The sequence below is a fragment of the Olea europaea genome, unplaced genomic scaffold (assembly GCF_002742605.1).
Source record: "Olea europaea var. sylvestris unplaced genomic scaffold, O_europaea_v1 scaffold1809, whole genome shotgun sequence".
Lineage (NCBI taxonomy): Eukaryota > Viridiplantae > Streptophyta > Magnoliopsida > Lamiales > Oleaceae > Olea > Olea europaea.
The window spans coordinates 53,477-75,679 of record NW_019235840.1 but is presented as its reverse complement, the minus strand read 5'-3'; the positions used below and the strand labels follow the sequence as shown (position 1 = coordinate 75,679).

At 39.4% G+C, this 22,203-nt stretch overlaps 1 protein-coding gene across 1 annotated transcript; it reads right to left on the bottom strand.

The window, feature by feature from the left end:
* Positions 1-20,543: 20,543 nt before the first annotated feature.
* LOC111378387 (premnaspirodiene oxygenase-like) lies at positions 20,544-22,203 on the bottom strand. The gene is made up of 2 exons (XM_023001579.1): positions 21,259-22,203; positions 20,544-21,155 (listed from the first exon to the last, which is right to left on the bottom strand). Exons 1-2 carry the CDS (start codon positions 22,201-22,203, stop codon positions 20,544-20,546), a joined length of 1,557 nt encoding a protein of 518 aa, XP_022857347.1.

Genomic DNA, 22,203 nt, shown 5'->3' with positions numbered 1-22,203 from the left:
CTAGAAACAGAATTAATTCTAGTCAATTATGTCATCAGCTTAGTCAAATGACTAACCTGGTTAGTATTGAAGTTAACTCGGCCAGATATATTCTGACTTTTATTCCTATTCAAAAGTATGTGACAACTAGGTATTATGTGTCCAAACTCACCACAATTGTAACACATAGGGATAAAGTTGGATCCAAATCTACGTGGTTGCTGATATTGATTTCTAGGTTGGTTGGTCCTACGATGTCTAGTAGGCCTTTGTTCTTGGGTTTAGGATGTACAACTGTTGACACATAAAAATTCAGCCCAAATCGAACGGCCCAAGGAGTGAAACCCAATTGGAAGGTCCCCAAATCAGATAGCCCAAAGAACGAAGCCCAATCAAATAAATCAAAATGAAGGCCCAAATAGGAGGCCCAAGAACGTGGTAACGTCATCGCCCAAGTTTGCAAGTCGCCCAGAATCTGAGCGAATGGAGTGCCATACAGTCGCCCAGAGCTGTTACTCTATTCTCGCCCAAACCTTCAAGTCGCCCAAGGTCTTAACAAACATAAAGCGTCGTGGTTATCAAGAAGTGCAGTTATCAAAGCAGTTATTAAAGCAGCCCTATCACGTTCCACGATTCAAGAAATTCAATCGAAAGCGGTTGAACGATGAAGAGTAATGGTAGCAGTTAAAAAAGGCAGTTTTCATGACAAGTTGGCCATTACGAGGAAAGTGGGCAGTTATAGGACGATCAAGCAGTTTTTAGGGTGGTTGATCACAAAGAGATCGTCCATGAAGTATAAAAGGGAGAAAAGACATAGAAGCAAAGGACCGAATCAAAAACTCTCGAACAAAGAACATGTAATTTTAATTTTCTTAGCTTAGACTTAAACACTTTTCTTTCAGTAACTCGTGCGCTTGCGCCCCTTGGAGGCACATTGTTTTTAATTTCCAATTGTAAAGTCATCGCCAATAAAAGAACACCTCTTTTTGGGACTTTGTCTCAAGAGGTTTGTCCCTTACACAATCGTCTGATCCCTTTTAATTGTTAGCGACTAACCCGCGCGAAACAATTTGGCACGCCCAATGGGACAGTGGTGTTTGGTATTGAAAGTACAAAAGGTGAAACAATATGCCTCAGAGATCTGATAAGGAAGCAGCAAGTTAGGGAGGAATCCAGTCTGTGATCGAGCGATATGAGGAGCAGCATGCCTCTCCACGAACAGATGGACAGAATCAGAGTAGTAACAGTTGTTACGAACCAATGACGGAGTTGAGTCCTCGAACCATGCGTGCATTACTTGGAGAATTCACACAAGACGTCGTTGAATAGGTAAATCTTCGAAGTATTCATAATATGGAAAGATTTACTCAAAATGGGAATGTACACTATGACAACATGGCCAAACAACTAAACACGTTGAACGAAACAATGAATAAGTTAGTAGGCCAAATATGTCAACCGGTTATACTTCTTGCAAATCACTTTCAAACTAGGACAATTGTGGGACATAATCCCTCAGTCCTAAATCCGAATCAAGGGGTAGAATCACTTTCTGGTCCCTCTACTTCAAACCAAGGGGGTACTGCAGTGCCAAATCAGAACAATGGTAGTGGTATGCCTAACTTGGGGGTAATCAAAACATAAGAGATAATGTCCTAAACAATAGACAGCACACCCTACGTGTTAATGAGGGAATAGATGTTCAGTCTAATGGTAATGGCTCTAATTATGGTAATTTTGTTACCAATCAAGGACCAAACATCAGGTCTCATGCAAATCAATCGATTAATCAGCCTGTAGGAATTCTATATGATCCCAACATCATGTTGAGGAATCAGATTATGGAAATCGTATAGGATCAGATGGCTTTTGGGGTGCGTCCCGTCATTAGGTCGACGTACACAAAGCCATATCCTGATTGGGTAGACCAAGCATATCCATGGCCTAGAGGGTACAAAGTGCCAGAATTCTCACTGTTTATCGGTTTAGGAGAGGTGTCTACTCTAGAACACATAGGGCGATTCACATTGCAAAGTGGTGATGTAACCGATTACCATAAAATGAGGCTTTTCCCTAGTTCGTTAACAGGAGTAGCTTTCTCCTGGTTCATTAACTTGCCAGCGAACTCTGTTCAAACATGGCAACAATTGAAACAATTATTTCACGCTTAGTTTTATAAAACTGAGTCTGAAGTCACTTTGGCTGATTTGGCGAATCTACGTCAAATGCCAAACGAATGGGCAGAAAGTTTTTTCCAAAGGTTCAAGACAGCAAGAAGCAAGTGTTTTGTACCTCTGCCCGAAAAAGAATTTGTCAAAATGGCTCAGGGCTGCTTGAGCTTTGATTTAAAGAAGAAATTCCAAGACAAGGAATTTCTTGACCTTTTCCAGTTGAGTGCGAATGTGATTAGATATGAACGACTGATAAGAGAGGAAGAACAGATGAAAAATTCTAGTAAAGGGACTTATTACAAAGACCCAAATTTGATGTTCATACCATCAGTGACGAGTCATACGACCAGGCCGAAATGTGTTTGGCCGAATTGGTCAAAGGAGATACATATACTTGTCCCATAATGGCCAAGCCTAGACCATCGGGCAAAGATGAGCCCATAAAAGATGGAAACATAAAGGCTAGAACATTCTCGTTCGACGTGACCAAAGCTGACCTTATATTTGATAAATTATATAGGGATAAGCAGATAAAGTTGAGCGATAAGCACAAATTGCCAAACACTGAACAAATTAAAGGTAAAAAATATTGTAAGTGGCATAATGCATGGTCACATTTGACTAACAATTGCTTGGTTTTCCGCCATGTATTGTAGGATGTCATTGAATCAGGACGAATTATGTCCGATGATAAGAAGAAGATGGCAGTGGATGAAAATCCTTTCCCACAGCCACTTGGAGTAAACATGGTGACATCTGGATTCAAAAACAAGTTGTCAAAATTCAAGTTGGTCGTAGATGATGGAGAAGAGGATCCTAGACCACATCCCAGCGTCTTTGAACGAATCAAGGGAAAAGAACCAAAAAAGGACGAAAACGTCCTGTGTGCAAGGTGTAAAAGAGAAGTGAATGGAAATACGGAGAAACCAGGGACATGGCAGCATTCTCATTGCCCTACCTTCTTCCCAAACACTCAGCCTGGTAGAGGGCGAGGTACATCATTCTATAGAGGACCGCCTTTTGAAAGGCAGTTCATGCCAGCAGATAATGGAAGAACATTCAGGCCGCAACCTCGCCTGCCAAATGTATGGCATTCATTCCAGTACAATGCAAGAAGGGCAATACCTTTCGATGAGATGACTACGACCCAACAAAGATGTTTCCAACGAAACTACGGACGGATGATGAGGCATCAACAGGGAGTGCCACATCCTAAAGCGCCTAAACTACTCAAGGTAACCAATCAAAATGTCCTAAAAAATAGTGAAGAGACCGGTACAGATGAATCAATGAAGGAACTGCCAGAAACTTCTTCTGGGAGATCAAGGTTTGAGCGAGAAGAAGAGATCAAGAGGATCCATATCAGTCCCTTACTATCCAATTCGGTACATTGCCTCCTGTCGTGGCCAATAATTACCTACTGGTCAATGAATTCAAGAATAAAGAAAAAAAGAAGAGAGGGAAGACAACGAAGGAGAAGCTTGCGTGCTGGTATGTGAAGAAGGCCAGACTTCTAGAGAGGCCTACAACGATGAAGAGGACGACGGGATGACAGACATTGAAGAAGAAATCGACCAAGAAGTAGAAAGAAGAAAGAGAGGAGTATCGCGCAATACTCTGTTGAAGCAACTACATCGAGAGGGAGTTCGCGAAGTAGACTTGTTGGGGGAACCATCTGGGCGTCCTTTCGATTTCTATGTACTGTATGGGACACCCAAAAGGAAGAAGAGAGTGCCTCGCTCTGAAAAGTATGGGTCACCTCCAAGAATAATGCCCCCTTCCACAGGTTGGGTAACTGATGAGGAAGCATTAGAAAGAAGTAGGAAGGAAGTTCAGGAGACAGAGGATCCGCGTGATATACTGCACGTCGACTTATCACAGGGGGATAATTCGACAGAAAACAAGCAGGAAGTAGAAATAGAGGCTACTGAAAAGGTTATTTTTAAACGGCCAGGCATGAAATTGACTAAACACTTGAGGCCATTATACGTTAAAGCTCTAGTTAATGGCGTCCCAGTGGCAAAAGTGCTTGTCGACAATGGAGCAGCTATAAACACCATTCCATCTAGGATGATGAGGAATTTCGCAAAGACAGAGGGTGACATGATTCCTACAGAAGTCATCCTCACTAGCTTTAATGAAGGAGCAACTTCAGTTAAGGGAGTTATGCCATTGGACATAACTATAGGGACGACTACTAGGACCACTGTTTTCTTTGTAATAGATGGTCCTACTAGTTACAACATGCTACTAGGGAGAGATTGGATACACGGTAGTCGTTGTATACCCTCATCGCTCCATCAATGTCTGATCTTTTGGAATAACAAAGGCGAAGCAGAGGTGGTACATGCCGATCATAGGCCTTTTGTCGCAGAAGCAAACTCGGTGGAAAAGTTCATGTACGAAGGAAACTATGGACCTGTCAGGGTAGTACAAGACGGTGAAGAAACTCAGGTTGTCGCGCAAAGTGAAGAACCATTCTCAGTGGACGTACTCACTGAAATGTTCAAACAGATGATGCCAAATATAGTGACCCTGGAAGAGCCAGTAATTGGCAAAAGAATAATTAAGGAGTCTTGAATGGACTTTAAGTTACAAAAGCAAATTGCCGACATTCAGGCCTTCAAAGCCAGACTGATGGCTTTCAATAAGGAATGCAATGACAAGGCGAAAGAAGAGACAGCCCTAAAAGCGCTGAAGGATAAGTTGACAGTATTCGAGTTAGAGCAAAGCATTGGCCGAGAAGTCAACAAGGTGGACTGTTTAGAAGAGGAAGTACTTACAAGGGAACTTGACGACGAAGTAATGCGGATCGCTAAACCTGGATACGCTCAAGCACAATACCCTCTGATCAAAGTAAATATTGGCAATGAAGGAGAAGATCGCCCAATGTTCATCAGCCAAATGCTCGGCCAAGAGGTTAGTAACAAATTAATCTCTTTGCTAAAAGAGTACAAAGATTGTTTTGCTTGGGAATATGAACAAATGCCTGGTTTGGATAGAGACTTGGTGGAACATAAGTTACCAACTAAGCCTAACTTTAAACCTCATAGGCAGCCTCCTAGACGTTTTGCTCCCAATGTACTCCCTGAAATCAAGAAAGAGATAGAGCGATTATTGAAAGAAGGTTTTATTAGAACAGCCAGATATGTCGAATGGTTGTCCAATGTCGTGCCAGTACTAAAAAAGAATGGTAAACTAAGGGTGTGTATAGACTTTAGAAATTTAAACATAGCTACATCCAAAGATGAGTATCCAAAGCCCACGGTGGATTCTTTAGTAGATTCAATTGCCGGACACGTCATGTATTCTTTCATGGATGGGTATTCAGGATACAATCAAATTTATATAGCTGAAGAAGATATACACAAAACTGTCTTTAGATGCCCTGGGTCTCTAGGATGTTTTGAATGGGTGGTTATGCCTTTCGACCTAAAAAATGTAGGGGCAACTTATCAAAGGGCAATGAATTTAATCTTTCATGATATGATAGGCAAGTTTGTTGAAGTGTATGTAGATGACATAGTAGTCAAGTCCATTAAAGAAGAGGACCATTTCGAACAGTTAAGGTGTTCATTTGAGCGAATGAAGCAATATAAGCTAAAGTTAAATCCCTTGAAGTGTGCATTCGGTGTTAATGCAGGGAATTTTCTTGGTTTCTTAGTACACAAGAGAGGGATTGAACTTGATAAAAATAAAGCGAATGCCATTTTAGAGGCCAAACCACCTAGCAACAAAAAAGAATTGCAAAGGTTTCTAGGCCAAGTAAACTTTTTAAGACGCTTTATTTCTAACTGTGCAGGGCGAACTAAAGTCTTTTCGCCGCTCTTAAAGTTGAAAAATCAGGATAAATTCGTCTGGAAAGAAGAACATCAAAAGGCTTTTAAAAGCCTGAAGACATATCTATCAAGTCCACCAGTGTTGGTGTCACCAATCCAAGGACGGCCAATGAAAGTGTATGTATCGGCTGAAAAAGAATCAATAATTGGAATGGTTGCACAGGAAGACCAATTTGGTAAAGAAAGGGCAATTTACTACTTAAATAGACGGTTAAAAAAATGTGAATGTAATTACTCTGCTATAGAAAAATTATGTCTTGCATTGTATTTCACATGTACAAAATTAAGGGCTTATTTACGGCCTGTAACCGTTTATTTAATTTTTAAAGTAAATTTAGTTAAGTATATGTTCTCGCGCCCTATTTTACACCAAAGGGTAGGCCTTTGGACACTAGCTTTATCAGAATTCGAAATACAATATATACCTCAAAAGACAGTAAAAAATCAGGCTTTGGCTAACTTTCTAGCCGATCATCCATGCCTTGACATGCCTAAAGAAATCGAACTAGAAATCAATTCATTCGAGTTAAAACCTTGGGTGTTGTATTTCGATAGGTCAAAAACCTCTAAAGGTGCAGGATTAGAAGTAGTATTGATTAATCTTTTAGGGATTTGCTACAAGTTCGCATTCACTTTAGACAGAATGTGCGCCAACAATCAGGCCGAATATGAAGCCTTAATTGTAGGCCTAGAACTAATGATAGATATGGGAGTAAGAAATGTGATCGTTAGGGGCAATTCTCAATTGGTGATCCATCAATTGATCGATGATTTTAAATGTCAAAGTGATTCCATTATAAGTCAATATGAGATCGCTCAAGAATTATTATAAGAATTCAATCAAGTAGAACTCCAATGCGTTAATAGGATATATAACGACGTGACAAATGAGTTAGCCCAAATGGCCTTAGGGTATTCAAAGGTTTTGAATTGGAAGTCTACTTGTGAGTATGGAATCATATTGCCCGTGACTCAAAGAAGGGGGAGAAAGATTGAATTTCACTGCATACAAGATAGAGATGCAATGGATTGGAGAATAGAGATTAAAGGGTTCCTTAAAGAACCTAATGGAGGGATTAGTAGGAAAAAGAAGCTGTGTTTGTTGAACTATACACTAATAGATGAAGAGTTGTTTAAGAAACGCTCTGATGGTGTATTACTAAAGTGTGTAAGTTTGCAAGAAGCCAAGACGATCATGGCTGAGGTGTACGAAGGGATATGTGGAGCTCATCAAACTGGCCAAAGGATGAGATGGTTAATTATTAGGAGTGGATATTTTTGACCAAAGATGGGAGAACTATGCGTTCAGTATGCAAAGAGTTGTTTAGCATGCCAAAAGCATGGTCCAATACAAAGGGCGTCAGCACGAGAGATGGCACCCATTATTAAACCTTGACCGTTCAAGGGTTGGGCGATAGACCTGATAGGGAAGATTTATCCCCCATCGTCCAAGCAACATACTTTTGTTATAGTTGCAACCGACTATTTCACCAAATGGGTAGAAGCGGTACCTTTGAAAGAGATCACCCAGAAAAATATTATAGAGTTTATCCGTGATCACATTATCTATAGGTTTGGAATTCCACAAACGTTAATGGTAGATCACGGAACATCTTTGAATGGGGATCAAGTGAACAAATTTTTGAGCGAGTTTGGAGTTAAATTAGTAAACTCCACACCATACTACGCTCAATCCAACGGACAAGCGGAATCTTCTAATAAGATTCTAAAAAATATCATCAGAAAGATGGTAGATGAAAATGCCAGAAATTGGCACGAATGTCTGAACAAGGCTTTATGGGCTTATAGGACATCACCTCGGTCAAGTACCAAAGTTATTCCTTTCCAACTTGTTTATGGACAGAAGGCCGTTTTGCCTATGGAAATCAATGTGCAATCGACCAGAGTATGCTTACAACATAAGTTGAATGATGATGAGTATGCCAAATCACTAGTTCAAAATTTGTTGGGGTTAGACGAATTAAAGTTGGACGTCTTAGATAGATTGCAAGTTCAAAAACAAAGAATGGCTAAGTTTTATAATAAAAAAGTCATAGCCAAGTCGTTTAGCCTGAGTGAACTAGTTTGGAAGACGATACTCCCTTTGGATAGCAAGGATCCAAAGTACGGGAAGTGGTCGCCCAATTGGGAAAGACCATACAAAATAAACAATGTGTTGCCCAATGAAGTGTATCACTTAGAAGGTTTAGATGGCACCAAGCACGTGAGATTCATTAACGGTAAATATTTGAAAAAATATGTTCATTCTTTATGGAAATGTGAACAGATAAAATCATAATCAAGTATGTTGAACGATTAAAGGATAACAAGGTCAGAGCGAAATACGTTCAAGTGAAGTCCTTTATTATCAAACGTTCATTACAAAAATGTAAAAATACAAATAATGGATGCTCTACGAAATACAATTAAAAGTAAGCTAATCTCCCGGTTGATCGCTGAGTAAGCCTCACACCGCCTTCCTAAATGCATCGCTGCAATGGTGGGATCGCCGAGTAAGAGGGTGGACTGGCCTCCTCACCTTCCTAAATGCATCGCTGCAATGGCGAGCAAAGAGGCTGAGAAGCACTCTCAGTAAGCAAGCTGAGAAACACTCTCAGCAAGCAAAGTGGCCCGCAAGTATCCCAAAAATTGCCTTCTATCATTGACTCCTTGTAAAGGACAAAAAGACGATGGGAAGAACTTCGATGGTAAAAACTTTGCTGCTGGCCAGAAAATATTTCCTATACCTCCCACACCAAAGGTGACATCAAGGTAAATATTAAAATGGGTGGACTAAACAGTCCATTTTGGATCGGATTGATTGTCAGAATGCCAAGCAATGGTAGGAAATTAGTTTCAAAGAAGAAAATGAAGATGAAGATGGAAAATGCGAAGCGTTTATAGGGGGCTGGTGATGAAGAGACAGAATATGAACAGCCACATTTCTGCCTAGTAAATGGAATTAAATAGCCCAAAGTCTTGGGAAAAGTGGTGGAAATATCAAAAGAAAATGGACAAGATTTTTAGCACAAAGCAGTTCAATGCTTGAAGAATTGATGACCAAAAAACAAACGTCAAATAAATGCACAAGAAGTTAATGTTCATTAATGATGAACAAAATTGCAAAGGGAAAATCAAATTACAAAAGAAAAAAGACATCATATGTCTTAATTACAATCTACCACATACTGAACGAATTCGTTCCCTAAGTTTTTCCCAATCCTTGTTTTGCCGAGAGGAAGTGATGTTCAATTCGGCCGCGACATCATCATCAACTTCCAACTTCTTGTACTGCTCGACCAAGGACTTAGTTCGCTCAATTCCCTGGGAGGCGTTGCGCTTTTTAGCATCCATTCTAGCCCTGCAGTCGTCCATTTTGGCTTGAAGTTCCTTCATCTGAGCAGCCAAATTAACCATCAAAGAGTCTTCAATCATGACTTTGGAAGAGATTTCTTTCAACTCGTCCTCAGCCTTGTTAATCTCCATACGCAAAGACTATTTCTCAGCTACGACTCAAAGATATTGAGTACTTTTGGCCTTTAGTTCAGCATTCTTGGCCAGCAAAGAAAGGACCTCAGAGCGGATAATCTTCAACGTCGCTTTAAAATCGGCAAAAAGATTGAGCGACGGAAGCGTCAGTGCTTGCTCCAACTTCACACTCAAGTGCTCAAGTTTATCCTTGTGTCTGGCAACACTAGCCCTTCCAATATCCATATCCATGAAGGATACGTACTCAAATATCGACTCCTTGAGGAATTTCAAATCTTCCTCTGAAGAAGCAGCAGGACGATCAGATGGAGTAGGGCGAGACGTCTGGACTTGTCCCCAGGAAGCGAACAAGTCTTAGATAGAACACACAATTTTGTCAGCATCCTGCAAAGAAAATTGCCAATATTAAAGATTCTCATTACAACGAACAAGATAGAAATAGAAGTGAAGCAAAGACTACCTCATCAACAATCGTAGAAGATGGCATGTCCTCAGCCAAGTTTGCCACCAACGACTCCTCCATTCGCGAGGACTTCCCCTTGTCTGAGCGAGAAGATGTTGCCACAACGGGCGGACTCATAGGAGTATCTGCAAAACTCAAGAGCAACAAATCAGAAACCAACAGCACAAGTAAAGGTAATACATCAAAAGACTGAATTACCTTCTGCTTCAATGTTTGGGGGGTTGACGCCCTGGTAAGAAGGTGGCTCATCCATGGGTTGTGATGAGAACTCTGGGACTGAAGATGTCTCTTTAAGCGTAGCCTCCTCATCAACCGATTTGGATGAAGTAGCCTCAGTAGAGGATGATGGAGCAGGAGCTGTCGATGCCAAAGCCTTTGAAGGAGAGGCTGAACTTTCTGAGAAGTCCAAAAATTCATCAGCACACAGAAAAGTTTCAAGTATGAAAAAGTATGCTTGTGAGTAAACCAATTTAATTACCTTCCTCTTGACGATAAGAGGGGCATCATCATCATCATCAACATCATCCTCCAGAATGGGATATGCTGAGGCTGGCCGTTTGCGGCTTGGGGCACTCTTGGCTGTAGTAAGCTTGGCAAGGAGAGAAGAAGATGGGCGAGCAGATTGTTCAGTGCGACGAGAAGGAGAAGGACCGAACAGACAAAGGAGTAACCAAAACAGGAGGAGGAGAAGAAATGCTCGGCTGGTCTAATGAATGAAAGGCACGATTGGCGTCAGTCGCAAATAATCTGCGCTTCACCGATGGCCAGAGTTGTTCAAAAAGAGGGTGAATGGCGTGGCTAGAATTGAAGGGGGCTAATGAAAAATGGCTGGTTAAAAGAAGATTGCGAGCATTTATAGCATCTGCCTCCACCTTATTAATAGCATGAAAACGGTTAATTAAGTTCCTTGAATAGCAAGGAGGAACAGGCCAAGTTTGGCCGAAACCAAGCTGGTGAACAAAAAAATTGTGGAGCATAAATTTCTACCCCTGCCTTGGCATTGGACCCAGTCAAGATATCATGAAATAGCTCCCTCCCAATTAAAAACTGGATCCAAATGAGCAGGAAGGTGCTCGTGCTGTCTATATAGTTTGGAGTCAAAAAAAGGAGAAAAAGGATAAAAGGAAGAGATTGAATTCAAAGAATAAAAGAATGAAAAAATGTCCATTCTGGACATATTTACAGGAGCCAAGGGCTCCATGACTAGCCCATAACAGCTAGCAGAGGAGCGAGAGATTGATGGAGCACCAAGCAATGGAAAATAGGATCTCAACCACAGTTGAGTGAACTAAAAAGGTCCACTGCTAGTGGGAGATGCACCATTCTTCAATTGAGTTTGAAGAGAGGCCATGCCTCTATAAAGGGTAGCCAAAAATAAAGAACATAAATTCAAAGGCCTGCCACGTGCCAATTCGTGCGCTATAGGTAAGTAATTCAGGGAGGGCTTTATGCTTGGCACACACAAAACATATTTACAAAGCCAAACTAGAAGGAAGGCCACTCGCTCAGTATGGAAAGGCTCAGGGCTCGAATGATTGTGAAGGGTTTGCAGGCTTGAATAAGAATCGGTGTAGTTTTTACCAAACTTTGGGGCGCCACCAGAAACCAAGATACCAGGAAAAATGGTATCGCCCAAAGGTGGTAGATTCACCAGGGCCCCAACATCCCTTAAGGTAATAGACATGGGGCCAAGAGGGAAAATAAAGGTGTTATACTCGGAAGACCAAAAACTCAAAGCAATCGAAAAGAGTGTTGAATCAAAAGTAGGGGGGCGAATAGAGATTTCTAACAAATCAGAAATCCTAGCGCTATCAAAAAATGCCTTAGTAGGACCATGACCCACAAGGCGAGCATGCCACCTACGGAAAGTTACATCAGATTTAGGCCAAGTGCGAATACCTCTTTCGCGAAGTGGCCCCAACGGCAGAGAGTTTAGAAAAGGAGGGCCTTGAGTGCAAGGAAATAGTTGAACCACCGCCGCCTGTTCAACTGCCTCTGCATTGTTGAAAAAAGGACCCAAGTAGAACTCATTACGTTCGACATCGACGGGTGCGAGAAAACTCGGAGTTATGTATGGGCGACTCAGAAGTTTTTGAAAGTCGTCGAAACTAAAGGAGTCGCCAGCTTGAGATTGTGAAGCTGCCATTTGAGAAGGAATGAAGTTTTTCAGGGTTACGTAGCAGGGAAGCAAAAGATGAACAGTAAATCGTGAGAGAGACGCAAAAAATTTGAGGCGTGGTTTAATGGTGCAATGAAATGGCGTGTTTGGAGGTTATAAGGGTTTTGCAAAACGACGCACATTTTCAAGTTATAGAAGAAAATAATGATTGAAATTCTTGAGAATTTCGAATGTTGCTGGAAACATAATGGCAAAATTTAATAATTATTATTAATTCTGCCATATTGGGGGGTAATTGTTGACACATAAAAATTCAGCCCAAATCGAACGGTCCAAGGAGTGAAGCCCAATTGGAGGGTCCCCAAATCAGATAGCCCAAAGAACGAAGCCCAATCAAACAAATCAAGATGAAGGCCCAAATAGAGAAGCCCAAGAACGAGGTAATGCCATCGCCCAAATTTGCAAGTCGCCCAGAATCTGAGCGAATGGAGTGCCATACAGTCGCCCAGAGCTGTTACTCTATTTTCGCCCAAACCTTCAAGTCGCCCAAGGTCTTAAAAAACATAAAGCGTCGTGGTTATCAAGAAGTGCAGTTATCAAAGCAGTTATTAAAGTAGCCCTATCACGTTCCACGATTCAAGAAATTCAATCGAAAGCGGTTGAACGATGAAGAGTAATGGCAGCGGTTAAAAAATGCAGTTTTCATGACAAGTTGGCCATTACGAGGAAAGTGGGCAGTTATAGGACGATCAAGCAGTTTTTAGGACGGTTGATCACAAAGAGATCGTCCATGAAGTATAAAAGGGAGAAAAGATATAGAAGCAAAGGACCGAATCAAAAACTCTCGAACAGAGAACATGTAATTTTAATTTCCTTAACTTAGATTTAAACACTTTTCTTTCAGTAACTCGTGTGCTTGCGCCCCTTGGAGGCACATTGTTTTTAATTTCCAGTTGTAAAGTCATCGCCAATAAAAGAACGCCCCTTTTTGGAACTTTGTCTCAAGAGGTTTGTCCCTTACAAAATCGTCTGATCCTTTTTAATAGTTAGCGACTAACCCGCGTGAAACAACAACATACCTACGCTAATTGGTGATAGGGACAAAAATGATCTTGAAAATACTGGTAATATTATGATCAGTCTGTTTATATCCTAAACCTCTTCTATTCCCAAGAGGCTTATTGAACAATAAAAGATTGTCAAGTTTCTGAGATTCACTTAAGAAGGAATAAAGTTGAGGACTATGGATTTTAATAAGGAATAAAGTGTAATTCTCACCAATCTGTTTTCAAGGTCCTAGTATCGTTTATCTCATGTGGATTAGGTAGTTTGGTGTTTGATCGAAATAGCTCTTGTATTTTGATCATGCGTTTTAATGTGGAACAATATGGCTTGATCAACAAAATATGTTTTAGAAGAATTTATTGATTAAGTAACATGTGGTGGTTAAATCTTGGGATCGATAGTATTTTTTATCATCAAGAATTGATCTCTATCGAATAAATTTGATTCAACACACTATGGGATGTCCATGGGGTTAACTATTAACAGGGAGAGTGTTTAGTATGAAATAGGGATGAAAAATTTGTGTTTTAAAGCAAACAGGATTTTGCCTCATAACACTGCTGCTTGTCGCTGGGCTTGCAGTAGGCGAGCAACGCACTTGTTGCTCGAGCGTCGGTCCAGCGCTAAGCTAACAACAGTGTTCTGTCGATTGTTCTAACTTGACAAGCGTTGACTGAGCAGTAGGTTAGCCAGAATTCATCCAACTCTATATCAACTTCAAGTTTGAATCTTGATCTTCTTATTGGATTTCTTTGACTTCTCTTTGAACTCTATCAACCTCAAACTATACTTACCATAACTTGGACTTTTCTAAAGCTATTCTGACTTTGATTACAATATGATTAAGTCCTAGCACTAATAATTTATGATTTTTGTTTTAGGAAATTGCCAATTACAAAATGGACTTTACATAAAGAAAACAGAAAAATACAGTTGATCAATATAGTTACTTTTGGAAAAAGAATTATTTTAATTGATGGAGATTGGTCTATTCCAACTATAACTTTTCCACAGCTAAAAATAATATACGCATGTTATCAATTGTACAAGAAATGCCACGCCATTGACAAATCCTTAAATGTAATTATATCTAATTACAAGAAGAAAAAAAAATCATGATATGTGATGGAAGTGTGTATTAATAAACTTATTTAAATTATCTAGCAGAAGACAAAGTCAAATATCATAAGGGGTAGCAATTAGATAAAGGTTTTCTTATCTTGATGCGGTTATTATTCCAGGGTTCTCATTCTTGTCTAAAATATCTGAATTGATTCCATCTAAGAGTTTCCAGTCGAAGTTATAGAGAACTTGAGCTAAAGGAAGCTCAACTCCTGCTATTCCAAAAGTTTTACCAGGATCCTTTCTATTTCCTGATCCGAATGGAATATATTAAAGTGGCCATTACCCGTGAAATCCATTCTCTTGTTCTCAAATCGCTCTGGTTTGAAACTTTCAAGGTTAGTCCAATACTTAGGATCCCTGCAATTTCCCATGCATTTACAGAAACTTTGGCATTGGCAGGTATAAAATGTCCATTAATTTCACAATCTTTCCTACTAGCTCTTGGCAGAAGGGGAATTAGTGTATGCATCCTCAAAAGTGTTTTTTTTTTTTTTTACCAAGTTTAGTTCCTTTGACTTGTGTAAATCAGTGTCATCTATGATTTCACGTCCCTTAAAGATTTCTCATACTTCAGCTTGTGCTTTCACCGTTACCGTGGATTATTTATAAGTTCGACCGTAGCCCAATCCATGGTGGATGATGGCCGGTAGGTTCCAGCTGAGAAGACGTCCTACAAAAAATACCCCAATCTTGTTAATGAAAATTACATAACAAGGAATTTATTTAAATACAAAAGATAAGATAATAGCCAAAATACTAACAGAAAAATAGCTTTTATATTGTCGTAGTTAATTGAAATGTCAAGTTTTCCACTTTCCTTTACTCGTAAGAAAACAACAAATCTTCATTACCATACTCTCTGTTTCTCCTTCTAGTTGACTCTTTTTTATCCATGTTAATTGGAATGTCAAGTTCACCACTTATGGGGGTGCTTATTCAGCTTCAGGAGATACATTCCGAGACTCCATTGATTCTGTATTTGGCTCCTCCGTATTTACCTCTGTTGGTTTCTCTGTGATCGATTGTGGAGCTTTAGGAGTATTAATTGCTGGTGATTCCATATCATCAATTACTGGCCAGTAAAATTCAGCCAATTCAACTCTTCATCTCGTGTCTTCCCCTGAAGAGAAGAATTGGGAGCTACATGAGAGAATGACATCTCTGTTTCGAGAAATATGTAACATCCATAGTCACATAGGCGTGTCTCTTGCTGGGGTCATAGCTTTAGTATCCTTTGTAATACAATGCATATCCCAAGAACAGGCAATATGAGCACAAGGGTCAAGTTTTCTGCATTGATTCTTGTGAAGGCAAACAAATGCCGTGAAACCAAAGATGGGAGGTAGGACGGCGGTGGCAACTGCATCGGCCCAGTGGACGCTCTATACCTTAGCTCCCAGAAGAAGGGCCCTAGTAGTCTTAACTCTCAAGAATGTGGCGATTTTTTCATTCCACAATGCTGTTTTGCTGCTGATTCTGAGGGCAGGAGATTTTAATGGATTAAGCTATGATGATGAAAATTGTTAAGAAAATGATGATTTACATATTCTTTACCATTGTCGGAATGAAGGATTCGAACTTTAGTAGAGAACTGAATTTGAACCATTTCGTGGAAGGATTTAAAAACAATAAAGACCTAACCGGCGATGCCAAAGCAAAATCTGTTCTGCTCTAAGATTGTTCGGATGGTGCATATGATGTGCTTGACCCATACTAAAAACTTCCATGCAGTATAGTCCCCCTCTCTTAGTACCACGTCCAATAATCTCCTTCATTAGAATATCCTGAATAATGCAAAATGTAGGGTAAATGAGCACAACTCAATTAAGCTCTTATGTAATTTGACTTATGGACAAAAAGTTTGTGTGAGAGAGAGATGGCACAAGTAAAGTATTAGATAGAGATAGGGCTGGTGATAAAAACACACTTCTAACCCCTGTTACCGTCGAAACAATTCCAGTTGCATTAGTAATGCTTCTTCATTGAGGCGATGAGTGTAGAGAAAAGTCGATTTCATCAAATGTCATGTGATCTGTGGCTCCAGAATCAAGTATCCACAAGTTGTAATCATTATTCTATAAGATCCAAGTGATGCAGTACCTTGGTTAGAGGGTGAACACTCGGTTGGAACGAGGGACAAGTGTTACGGTTGTCCTTTTATTATTGCAGTTGTTCTTTATCCTGTAGCTTCAACGACTTCTGCTCGTGCCACTGCCACTTTTCCTTCTACATTATGCCATTTTTTGGCTTAGCGTTCATGCCACCATTTAGCATATCGTGAAGCTTAAAACACGTTTCATGGGTACGCTTTATGTTGCCACAATGAGCGCATTTTCTATCATCTGTTGTAGGCCAATTTTTAGCACTTGGACCTGATTTTTCCCCATTCAAAGAGAGTCCTCCTGGACCCGAGGAAGTGGGTTGACAATGCTTAGAACTTTTTGAAGCCAAGACAGCCCCTGGAAGAGTATTTGAGTTATCATCCGCAGCCATTATTGCCTGACGTGTTGCTTCTCTACAAACATGAGCATAGGCCTACTCTACTGTAGGAAAAGGCTACATCCGCAAAATGTTGCTTCGGATGTTGTCCAATCGATCATCCAGTTCATCCAAAAACACATAGACTTGATCCTCTCGAACAAATATCATTGCAGTGTTTAATATTTGGATTTGGTCTAGGGAAATCAATTTCACGCCACAATTGTTGGAGGTCGTTGTAGTATTTTTCAAAGGATCCGCCTCGCTGTTTTAGCCGAGATACTAGCCATCTAACGTCATACACTTGTGAGGTATCGCTGCCATCAAAATATGTTGTGGCTATTGCATCCCAAATTGCCTTAGCTGTGGGAAACCGATTGAAATTTCCAATGAGAGAAGGATTCATGGAATTGATCAGCCATGGAAATAGGTTAATTCTGATAAAATGGAGGAAGATGGTGATTCCCCAGAATTGGAGTAATTGTCAGCCATGGAAATAGGTGAAAAACGTAGTAAATGAAGGTCAGAATATCAATAATACCATGATAGGAAAGGCCAAGCTCTGATATCATGTTAGATTGCAAGGAAATAATTGTACATTCATTGATTTCTTTACACATATTGACCGTATATTCCAGCAACTATGGTCCATATTTGGTTAGAGTACATCATGGTAGTCGCTAACAATTTGCATAATTTGACTAAAAATAGGCAGTTGACCCTATGATTGGGGAATGAACATCCATAATGTCCTAATTTGATTCCTAAATATCCTCATTTGATTGCTTGGAGGAGTAACTCACGCCAACAAACAGTACTCACAAATTAAAATGGAGACTTTTCTCAAATACTTATCATGTTTTCTCAAATTAATCCATGGGATTTATAGCATGTTCACCGAAGTGAATGGAATTAAATTGAATAAAATGTTTAATGAAGAAAAAAAATTAAAATCTTGTCAAATGTTATTCAAGTTATCGAATGTCAAGTCTAATCTACTTATATATAGAGAAAAATTTGAAAATTTAGTTTTGTCCATTTTATCAAACATCCCCTTGATGTCACTTTTACATATGGTTTTGATGAAACAAAAGTTGCAGTGCAAAGATTGCATTCATTTGCCGTATATCTAGGGATGGCAACATGACGAGTTCGGGGTGGGACGCCCCCATCCCACTCCACGCCGTCTCGAAAAAACCTAGCCCCGCCCCACACCTAGCCTTAGACGGGGTATGCGGGGTGGGGCGGGACAACTTTTTGCCCTGTTTGTTGCCTCGTTTAATTTTTTTTTTATTTTTTACTTTTTATTTTTTATATATACTTATTTTTTTCACACATTTTCAAAATTTTGAGTTATATCATTATTCGAGAATAAAATACATATTCAAGATAGGTTTTCAACGAATTAATTGTCTAGAAATAAAATTATTTTTAATCTTTTTTTCCTCACGGGGTGGGGCATCCTCGTTCCACCTCGCTCCACCCCGCTCCATGCCCCACGACGGGACGCCCCTCCTTGCCCCGCCCCGCCAACCCATTTGAGACGAATTTTTTGCCCCATTTGGGGCAGGGCCTCATCGGGGTGAGACGACGCGGGTTTTTTTGTCATCACTACGTATATCACAAATTTGGCGATTATTATTGATAAGGCTCAAGTGAAGTAGTAGTGGAATCGATTTTTGGATTATGAGGTTCTAGTTTCAAGATCATCAATTTTGTCAAGTTTTTGCAATTAGTATGTATTATTTTTGGGAAAAAAATAAAGAAAAATTGTAGCCACGTCTAAAAATCGAGAAGTGTTGTATGAATGTAGATTGTCCTCAACCATTCAAATTTCTACAATCTCCCCTGGAATGTTGACACTAGTACTCTGTAAAAGATGAAATCACAAACAAGCCTCGAGAATCACTCATTCAAAATCTAAATATATTTTTATATTCCTATTTCCTACTATAAAGATATAAAATATATTCAAGTCCATAGCACATAGTACAATAATCCAATGTATTGAGACATGGAACTTATTACAATATTAAATCGTTAGCAAAGTTTCTCATAAAAATAGACATTTGAAGTTTTGCATGGTAGATGCTTATGTAATATGGAAACATTCTAGGAAGTTAGTTCCAAAAAATAGAAGATGAAACGATCATATGCTATTACCATCGATTCTATAACTTGACTATGCTGGTGGAGATAGTGATGACAATAAAACTCGTCATACCAGATACCTACGAGGCTCTGCCCCTAACGGCATGGGGAGGATTACCCGCTTAAATGGGTAATTAGGTCGGGGACGGGGTAGGGATTTTGCCTCAAGGCGGGTACGGGTAATAGGGCCTTGTCCTTTTAATTTTTTTTCAAAGAATTCAATACCTTAGATGGAAAAGTCCACGAAATTTCATTAATTCTAATAGAAGATGGCAACTCAAATTATCTAAGGAATATGATAAAAAATAAAGACATTAGTTTATCGAATATATTCGATTAATTTAGCTTTCAAAAATAAATTAATTAAGTAAAAATTTGAATAACTATATTATTGTTTTATTTTAAAGAACGAAGTCAATAAAATGAATTATCGAAAACTTAAAAAGAAATTTAAATGGGTACGTAAACGGGGCAAACGTTCCGCTTTGCCTTTAATAGGTAATGGGACGAGTATGCGGCGGGATAATGCCCAGCGCGACGAGGGTGGCGGAACCCGCCCCATTGCCATCCTGCAGAGAAATTGAGTAACTATCATTTTGTTTACTAGATACGTACAGATCTTAAATGATGTGATATAAGCAGTGAATACAAGTCCATGCAAAGATCTGTTCATTGTCAAGGAAGGGTCGCTGACTTGGTCGTGAGCAAAGCGGATCAAAGAAGCAATGGGATTGTTTGTTCAGGGAACGGTGGACGAAACATCGATCATGGTGAGAAAATCAACAAGTTTTATGTTAGGCTCGAGAGCGAAAACAAGTTCGATCAACTCAATACAAGTTTCGAGCGAAGAGGCGGGATGGGAAAGCTATGCAGCATGGGATTGCATGCCCATTTACTGAGACTTCAGCGGAGGTAGAGGAGACTTCTATGCAATCGCATAGGGGGATACAATGAGACCGCATAGTAGAGTTTAGTCACACAAATTTTCCTTTTTCGCGAATTTTTCTAATTACTTTAGAATTCTATTTTTTTATATTCTTAAAATCTTTTAGACTTTATTTCCTTTTTTCAATTAGGTTTTATGGGTTCCCTATAAATAAGACCTATTGTTTTACATTGTAAACAACTTTGATATTCTATTAAATTTGTGAGGCAAATTTGCTTTTAATCATTTGTTATTTGTTGAACAAATTACGAACTTATCAAGAGTTCAATTATTGTGGCTTTCAAACTTTTTGGGTGAGATTTTCATGTCTGGTGATCAAGAGGTCAACATATTGTCGGTGATTATTGGTTACTTGTTCAATATTTGTGGGTCAAACTCAAAACTTTTGTTTCTTAGTTTTCTTGAGTTTGAAATCAATTTCGTGTGAATTTCATAGCTTCGATTGCTATGTGGATTCGCATCATTAAATTAAAGTAAACAGAAAAATACAGTTTATCAAATATAGTTACTTTTGGAAAAGAATTACTTTGACGGTGGATTGCGATTGGTTTATTCCAACTATAACTTTTCCAAAATCCAAAATAGTATATGCACCCTTTAGCCAAGCCATTGACAAATAATAAAAGATAATTACATCTGAATACAAGAAGAAAAAACATGATCTGTGAAGGAAGCATGCCTTAATAAACTTAATTAAATTATCTAGTAGTTGAAAAAGTCATGGATCATAAAAGGTAGCAATTACATAAAGTTTTTCTTTTCTTGATGCAGTTATTCCAGATTTCTCGGTCATCTCTAAATTATCAGCATTGATTCCTTCTGGGAGTTTCCAGTTGAAGTTATAGAGAAGTTGAGCTAAAAGAAGCTCAACTCCAGCTATAGCAAAAGTTGTACCGGGACACATTCTACTTCCTGATCCGAATGGAGTATATTCAAAGTGGCCGTTTCCTGTGAAATCCATACCATTGTTCTCAAATCGCTCTGGTTTGAAACTTTCGGCGTTGGTCCAATACTTAGGATCCCTGCACATTTCCCAGGCATTTACCAAAACTTTGGCATTGGCAGGTATAAAATATCCATTGATTTCACTATCTTTCCTACTAGCTCTTGGGACAAGAGGAACTAGTGTATGCATCCTCAAAGTTTCCTTTATTACCATCTTTAGGTACTTTAACTTTTGTAAATCAGTGTCATCTATGATTTCATGTCCCTTAAAGCTTTCTCGTACCTCGGCTTGTGCCTTCGCCATTACTCGTGGATTCCTTATAAGTTCGACCATAGCCCAATCAATGGTGGATGATGGTGGGTTGGTTCCAGCTGAGAAGATGTCCTACAAAAAAAATACACCAATCCTGTTAATGAAAATTACATAACAAGGAATTTATTTCCACACAAAAGATAAAAAAAAAACAAAAAGAAGCCAAAATACTTACAGAAAAAACAGCTTTCATATTATCATAGTTAATTGGAACGTCAAGTTCCCCAGTTTCCTTTACGCGTAGGAAAACATCAACTAAATCTTCATTGCCTAACTCTCCGTTTCCCCTTCTTATCGACTCCGCTTGATCCAAAACTTCATTGTCCGTCTTCATTCTTACCAAATTCGCCTTGTGTTCATCTATTATTTCGTCAAGAATCGGATCAAGCTTGCGGCGCATTGCCCACAATTTTACCTTATTGGAACTGAAAAGTCTAAGCAACATGAATGAAGGAAACAGGTCAGCCAGTTCAAAGCCTGCCGCTAAGATTACACCTTCCTGGAATAGTTTTACCATTGTGTCTTTATCCTTGCATATTTTACCGAATGCTGCTCTCGCAGAAATGGAACTTGTTGTCAAGAAAATCTTCTCTGTGAGATTTATGTGTATTCCGGCAGATGATTTAATATATTTGATGAGTTTTAGACCCTCATCGGTTCTAATGGAAGCAAACGATCTAACCTGTTTTGAACTTAGAAATTCCAACATGCAGATTTTTCGCATTTGCCTCCAGTAATCATTATATGGACTAAATGCGATATCAGTATGATTATACCACACGATCTCGGAAGACATAGTTCCTAATCTTTCTGCAAAAGTAGGATCTTGAGTTTCCAAGACTTCTTTGGCTATTTCGGGCGAAGATATAACAATTGCTGAAGTTTCGCCGAGCTTCAAGTGCATTATTGGTCCATGTTTTTTGGCTAGTTCTTTGAAATCACGATGTGGAAGTAAACTTATAAGATGCAAATGTCCAATTATGGGCAACTGTTTGGGACTTGGTGGGAGTTTTTTCCGTTCACTGGGAGTTTGAGATTTCTTCCATTTGGTAATAAACAGGAAAATCAGAGACAGAAATATAGCTAAAGCAGTTAAGTTAAAGAGAATGTGGAGATCCAT